This window comes from Nannospalax galili, unplaced genomic scaffold (genome assembly GCF_000622305.1).
Source record: "Nannospalax galili isolate Female #2095 unplaced genomic scaffold, S.galili_v1.0 scaffold83, whole genome shotgun sequence".
Taxonomy (NCBI): domain Eukaryota; kingdom Metazoa; phylum Chordata; class Mammalia; order Rodentia; family Spalacidae; genus Nannospalax; species Nannospalax galili.
Genome location: NW_008352659.1, coordinates 1,397,004 through 1,404,440, shown reverse-complemented (window position 1 = coordinate 1,404,440; position 7,437 = coordinate 1,397,004). Strand labels below are relative to the sequence as shown.

The following is a 7,437-nucleotide window of genomic DNA, read 5'->3' as shown; positions in this document are numbered from 1 at the left end:
CATGGAACCTTCTTTCTTTCCTCTGTTGCCTAATTGATTCCTGTTAGAACATCTCAAATAAGAGAAAATGTACAGTTCTAAGAATCATTATGGAGAACATGGAATTGGCTGGTTTCAGAGAGAGAACACAGCACCCTTAAAGCTCACAGAGGGAATTTTCTTAGCTAGATGTGGTGGTGCACACCTGTAATCCCAGTGCTCAGGAACCTGAGACAGGAAGATCATTGAGTTCCAGGCCAGCCTAGACTATGTAGTGAGTTCAGACCTGGGCTACAGAGTGAAACCCTGTCTTAAAAGCATAAATAAATAGGGAGTTTTGTCTTCCCCTGATATCCAGGGGAGCTAAGAGTTTGTGGGAGCTAGGGTAGGGACCTTTGGCTGCCATCTCTCAGCTTTATCTTTCTGATGTTTATCTGTTCACAACTCAGCAGCTTTGTGATAGAGATCACAGGACTCCATTGTGTAGCCAAGATGTCTAACTTGGGCTTCTTTTCAGACTAAAGCAAATCTTGTAACCCCAAGGAATGGGGAGCCACTCATTGCTGCTATTCAGGATTTCCTAACAGGTATGTTTATTAAATTCAATTTAAAAGAGACAATTCTCAGTCATGTGCCAGCCTGAATACTGTAATTACCTGTATTTAGGGGTGTTATGATTTTGGTTTGAGGCAGTGTCTCCCCTGCCCCTACCTCCCCAGTGCAGGGCTTTACAGGTGTGCATGGCCATGCCCTGCCCTGTCTTTACATTTGTCGTTGTTTGCTAAGTTTACCCTTGAGTCTATTCGAAGGGTTTTTTTTTTTTTTTTTTTCTTAAAGATTAATTTTGCCAGGCGTGATGGCCCGCTTTTAATCCCAGCACTCAGAAGGCAGAGGCAGGTGATCTCTGTGAGTTCAAGGCCAGCCTGGTCTACATAGTGAGTTCCAGGATAGCTGGGGCTACAGGGAGACCCTGTCTCAAAAAAGACCAAAAAGAAAAAAGATTTATTTAATTTTATAAGTGTATAAGTGTGAGTGCCTAGATGTGCCTGATGCCTGAGTGGGCCAGAAGAGGGTATCAGATCCCATGAAACTGGAATTAAAATCGGTTGTTAGCCGCCGTGTTGGTGCTGAGAAGTGAATGCAGCCAGTCCTCTCCAAGAGCAGCCAATGCTCTTAACCACTGAGCCATCTCTCCATCCCGTCTGAAGCATTTTTTGCTGTCTGGCTATTCATTTGGCTCATTGATCTCCATGGACTTGACATTTTATTTTTTCTATTTCTTTTCTTTTTTGTGGGGGCAAAGAGCATTTAAGATAGAGTTTCATGCGGGTTGACCTTGAGCTCACCATGTAGCCAAGGCTGGCCTTAACTATCAATCCTCTGGAATTTTCTAGGCCTGCTGCATGATCTAGAATTTGCCCCAGCACTAAAAGCAATGAATGGAACAAAGATGCTTTACTTAGGAGCTTAGAGTAGAGTTGAGGGAGTACCATTCAGCAGCTCTGTTTCATTCCTTCTGTAATAATCCCAACTTTATTTGAACCGTAACGTGTGTGGGTTTCCCCACTGTTATTCCTTTTCTTTGTTTTGTGCTGGCTTTTAACATTTCTAGGTGCCTATCTCCTCACCCTCAAGGACACTTTCTTTGATCGAGCCAAGGCTTGCCAAATCATTGCTTCAATACTGGTTGGCAAGGATGAGAAAATTAAAGTGCGCCTCCCACCCCCAACCATACTAAAGGTGTGTGCCTGGGATCCCTGTGGGTGGGCTGGTGGAGGGAAAGTCACCAGGCTGGTGCTGGGCTTGTAAGCAGTTACAGGACCCTTTTGCCTTTCCTAAGTAGAAAGATGTGAAACCAGGCCCAGCCCCTTATGTGCTGCCTTTTTTCCAGCCTGTCACCCTGTGGACAGGAAAGCAGATCTTCAGTGTCATTCTCAGACCTAGTGATGACAACCCCGTGAGGGCCAACCTCCGAACTAAGGGCAAGCAGTACTGCGGCAAGGGGGAAGACCTCTGCGTCAATGATTCCTGTGAGTCAGCAACATGAGGTGGGGTGGGGAGGAGCAGGCAGGTGGCAGAGAATGGGCTTCACCGGGTACCTTCACTTAGCCGGCAGCTCCAGTGTTCCTGGACAGAGTCCAACAGGAAGTATGTTCTTCAGGAAAGTGGAGCTGCTTCACATCTTGGCTCTCATCCCCAGTTCCTCTGGACAGTAGAGATGATGTGAACATGAGAGCCAGGGGTTAGAATGTTCTTACCTAAATGACTGGTTTTTGTCAACTAATGCAGCATGTCATATTTTGCTTTTTTTTTTCTTTTTGAGACAGGGTCTCCCAGGTAGCCCCAGCTGACCTTGAACTCAGTATGTAGACCAGGCTGGCCTCGAACCCACAAAGAGCTGCCTGCCTCTACCTCCCAAGTGCTGGGACTAAAGGCATGCATAATCACGCCCAACTATATTTGCCTTTTGTGGGGGACTATCAACAAACGTTGTTTAAGGAACATAATTTATCATCATCATTATTATTATATGTGTTTTTTTTTTTTTTTGTCTTTTTGAAACAGGGTCACCCTGCAGCCCTAGCTTGCCTAGAACTCACTATGTAGACCAGGCTGGCCTCTATCCTACAGAGATCCACCTGTCTCTGCCTCCCAAGTACTGGGATTAAAGGTGTGTGCCATTATGCCCAGCTCAAGACTAAGTCTTGTCTGATTTTACTTAGAAAATATCTTGCTGGCATGAAGACAGTGTTATCTACTAGACAAGGATATAAAGGCATCTGAATCTGTTTAAAGTAGTAACCTAAGTGTGGCCCACAGCCTCCCTCCAGTGATTGCTTTCTAGCGTAGGCTCCTTAGCGCTCCCTGGATCACCAGCAAGCAACCTCCAACAGGTTACCTAAGTAGCACAGATTCAGAATGAACTTTGCTAGCAGAGCGTTGGAACTAGCTGCGAATTTTCGCAGTGCTCAACTAAGGAACTAACTTAGGTTCTCTGAAGCTCAGAATTCCTGCTGTGTTCTGGCATTTGAAAGGGCACTGATTTTCCTCACATTTATTCCTGGGAAAAGAGAAGAGGAAAAAAGTGAAACAAAATAAAAAAAAAATTTTTTTTTGGTCTTTTTGAGACAGGGTCCCCCTGTAGCCCTAGCTGGCCTGGATTCGCTATGGAGACCAGGCTGGCCTCGAACTCACAGAGATCCACCTGCTGGGATGAAAGGCCTGTGCCACCACACCCGGCAAAATAAATAAAATATTTTAAAAGGACAAAAGAAAAAAATAGGAGAAGTAAGCAGGGAGGGAAAGAGGGCACCCTAGGGGTGTAGCTCAGGGTGTAGCTTAGTGTACATGAGACCCTGGGTTCACTTCCCACCCATGCAAAGTGCCCACTCTACCACTAAGCTACATCTCCAGTCCAAACTTATTTAATACTGTGTTTCATTCTTTCTAGAATTTCTTTTTGTTGCTTTATAGGCTGTTGATGGTGCCTCTGTTAGTTTTCAGTATTTTAGATGAGTAGCAAATTGCTCTACAGTTTGCAAAGCACTTTGCCATACATGAACTTGAACTGATATGAACTTGAACACATATGATTTGAACTGATGCTCAAATGTCATACCTGTGACATAAAGATGACAGGCACTTGGTACTGCCCTCCACAGTTCACAGTTGAAGAGAGCGAGGCTTCCGAGCACATTTCAGGGTTAGATATAAGCTAATGACCTGGCACATCTGTACTTTTCAACAGTTCCTTGGTTTTCTCTTTTCTCAACAAAATCTTTAAGGAGAATTTCTTTTGGCTCTGCTTTAATTTCAGTAAACATTTTTCTTAACTTCATTTTGGAATGAAGCAAGTACTAGATACTCGCTCATTCAGCTGCATTCAATCATCCTTGCAGACGTCACAATCCAGAACAGTGAGCTGATGAGTGGCAGCATGGACAAAGGAACCCTGGGGTCGGGATCCAAGAACAATATCTTCTACATTCTGCTACGAGACTGGGGGCAGAATGAGGCTGCCGACGCCATGTCTCGGCTTGCCAGGCTGGCTCCTGTCTACCTGTGTGAGTATCTCAGCAGCCTTGTGTTGCTGCTGCGTCAGGTGACATTCTAGTGCTCTGTGGTACTTTGTTCTTTTACTGTTGTTCCCCACCTTCCCCCCAGCACACAGGAACAGGCCTGCTAAGCCATTTATGTTTTTATCAATGAAGTTAACTCAGTACTGATGAGTGGGCACATTTGAATTTGATTTTTAGTTTTTCTTAAAATCTGTGGTAGCTTCATATTGCCTACACAATAGGGGTGCATTGTGTAAAAGTCCTTCGTGGGCTGCTTCCAAGGTACTTGGTGGAACCTGCAGATGGTTCAGTGCCGCCCTACTGTGCTCACACTGTTCTCTTCCCTTTGCTTGCTCATACTTTGAGCATGGTGTGTATCTGGTGATTTTTGCATGTCTCCCCCAAATCTTATTTTGTTTTGCTCTTACTACATTATCTGTCAATCCCTGTCTCTTTTATTTTTGTTTTTCTGTGTGTGTGGGAGTGTATACATGTGAATGATGTGAGTGTTGTACTTGCATGCCATAGCACATATGGTGGGTAGAGGACAACGTGTAGGAGTCAGTTCTACTCTGTGGGGCCTGGGATCAGACTTAGGTAGTCAGGCTTGGCGCAAGTGCCTTTACCCACTGACTGATCTTGCTAATCATAAAATCTTGATTCTATTCATACTTGACTCTGCCTGGATGAAACAGTCTAGATTGAAAATTAGTTTTCCTCAGAATTTTGAAGGCATCGTTGTATTCTGTTGCAGCTTTCGGAGTTGCTACTGGAAGTGTACAGTAATTTTTACTCCCACATTGTGTACTTGAACTATTTTTTTCCATCTGGAGACTTGGAGTCTTGTGTTGGTTCTTTTTCTGAAAGTTCACAGTGGAATGCTCCGTGGGGTCATTAATTTTTTGTGTTAGTCACTCTGTAAGCTCTTACAAACCTGCAGCAGTGTGTCCTTCCATTCTGGAAATTTTTGCATGTTATTCCTTTGATAATTTTCTCTCCTTGTCATGTCTTTCTGTTTGGAACTTCCATTGATTGTATTGAGTTACTGGATTAATTCTTCCCATTCTTCTGTTTTCTCTGACCTTTATTTTAGATTTCTTTCACCTTTTATTCTGTTGATTTTTTTTTAATTTTATTATTTATGTGTATGACTGTATTGCCTGCATGTGTGTAAGTGCACCCATGTTGTGCAGTGCTGTGGAGGTCAGAAGAGGGTGTTGGATCCCCTAGAACTGGAATTAACAGATGGTTGTTAACCTCCAGGTCTTCAGCAAGAACAGCCAGTGCTCTTAACCACTGAGCCATCTCTCAAGCCCCATTCTGTTGATTTGTTTGTTTGTTTTTTTGTTTTTTTTGGTCTTTCTGAGACAGGGTCTCCCTGTAGTCCCAGCTGTCTTGGAACTCACTATGTAGACCAGGCTGGCCTCGAACTCACAGAGATCTCCTGCCTCTGCCTCCCAGGTGCTGGGATTAAAGGTGTGCGCCACCATGCCTGGCAATTCCATTGATTTTTCAAAAATGTTTTCTTTGGTGTGTATTGAATTTCTAATCAGATTTCCCATTGTTATTATTTGTAAATTGGTGGAGCTTTTTTCTCTTTGTCTACTTTGGGATTTTCCCATCTACTTCATCTTGATCTCTGGGTTTGTCTCTGAGGAAATATTAATGAGTTTTACTCCATTTGCTCCCTGAATTTTCCATTTCTGTTTCATTTCTTTTCCCCCTCTATATTTTTTGTCTTGTGTTTTTGATGTTAAAACTGTCCTGAAATACCTGGTGTTCCCTGGCTGTCCATTCATTCTTGAGCATGAGATACTAAGTACTGATTGGGAATGGAGCCGATGACTTAATAGCCTCCAGTTCCTTGGTTGAGCTGGGAGCCAGCTTTCTTGAGAAAGGACTACCATCTGTCCCCAATAGTGATACTTTTCTCTGGGGAGGCTTCATTCTTCAGAGACATCTCTTCTTGTCCCAGTCTCCCACCCAAGGGATAGAGCAGCTTGGCTGCTGGGATGCAGAGAGCAAGCTCAGGGCTTCCCATCATGGAGTGCACAGGCGTTTCTTCAGTGCCTTGTCGTCCTATTTGGCGTGCAACTCTCCACCAGCTCTCCTTGTTCCCAGCATCTCTTCTCCCACATAACTAAAGGTCTCATTTCTGAGCCTGTCTAGGTTTGTGAGTTCTCCACCTGAAGATACTGTTGGACATCTCCTTTCACATCCAACCAGGACTAACCACCCAACCACCCATTTTCTTTGTGTACAAAGCTTAGGTCTAGTCCACCAGAGATGCATTTATACTTAACTCTATATAATTTTTTTCTTCTGCTGGGGACTGAACTCAGGTCTCACATTGTAGATGTGATACGCTCTTCACTGAGCTACACCCCCAGCCCTACCTTCCCTTCTTCTCTCTCCTTTAGAGTGATTTCGAGAACAGGAGGCAGGTGGCTTCGTCTGTGTTATCCTAGACCAGTGGTCAGAGGCTCACTTTCCACAGCTCACATCTCAGGCCACGCTTCCCTGTTCCTCATTGCTTTGCTTTAGTTAATAATTAGGAACATTATTGTGTTCCCATGGGGCCCTGGGTCTCAGAGGAAGAGTTGGTGAATCTTAGCCATTTTGCCTAAATCCCCAGAGACTGAAACGAGAGGCTTTTATTTAGTTGAATTATAAAAAGTACTGGGAAGATCTAAACTTTTTGTAGTTAGACTGCATGGTTGAGGGTGTGGCTCAGTAATACAGCATTTGCTTTGCATGTGCAGGGCCCTGGTTTAGTCCTCAGAACAGCTAAAAGGAGGGACAGAGGAAGGAAGGAGTCCACATGGTTCCCTGCAGTGACCCTCTTCTGGGGTCTCACTTTCTAGTTTCACTACAGGTACCTGGGGTCTTGCAAAGGGTGAGTTAGTACATGTGGTATTTGAAAGAGAGACCAGTTACAAGCTTTTACAGCATCTTGCTGTAATTGTCCCAGTTTATTGTTTATCTCTTACTGTGTCTGTTATAATCAAACTTTCTCCTAGGTGTGTAGGAAGACAGTTCCTATGGGGTTTGGTGAGCGCTGCATAGTCAGGCACCTGTCCACAGTTAAGGGGGCTGCTGTGTAGTGCACACTACATAGAGTAGTGTGAATTCTACTTAACAGCTCTGCCAGAACATCACTTTCTTCTTGCTCTGCCTGCCAATTCTTCCACAGCTAACCGGGGGTTCTCCATTGGAATCGGTGATGTCACACCTGGCCAGGGCCTGCTGAAGGCCAAGCACGAGCTGTTGAATGCTGGCTACAAGAAATGTGATGAATACATCGAAGCCCTGAACACAGGCAAGCTGCAGCAGCAACCAGGCTGCACTGCTGAAGAGACACTGGAGGTGAGGCAGGGTTAGCGCGTGTGTGTGTGTGTGT

The 7,437-nt window shown here is 44.5% G+C and overlaps 1 protein-coding gene across 1 annotated transcript in view; it reads left to right on the top strand.

Moving 5' to 3' along the window:
- Positions 1 to 7,437, top strand: part of Polr3a (RNA polymerase III subunit A) — a gene marked incomplete in the record, with an annotated part of 58,327 nt that overhangs the window by 28,029 nt on the left and 22,861 nt on the right. The window contains 5 exon segments of the mRNA XM_008849830.3: positions 497 to 566; positions 1,592 to 1,719; positions 1,871 to 2,009; positions 3,879 to 4,043; positions 7,231 to 7,403. Coding sequence (XP_008848052.1) covers positions 497 to 566; positions 1,592 to 1,719; positions 1,871 to 2,009; positions 3,879 to 4,043; positions 7,231 to 7,403 — 675 coding nt within the window.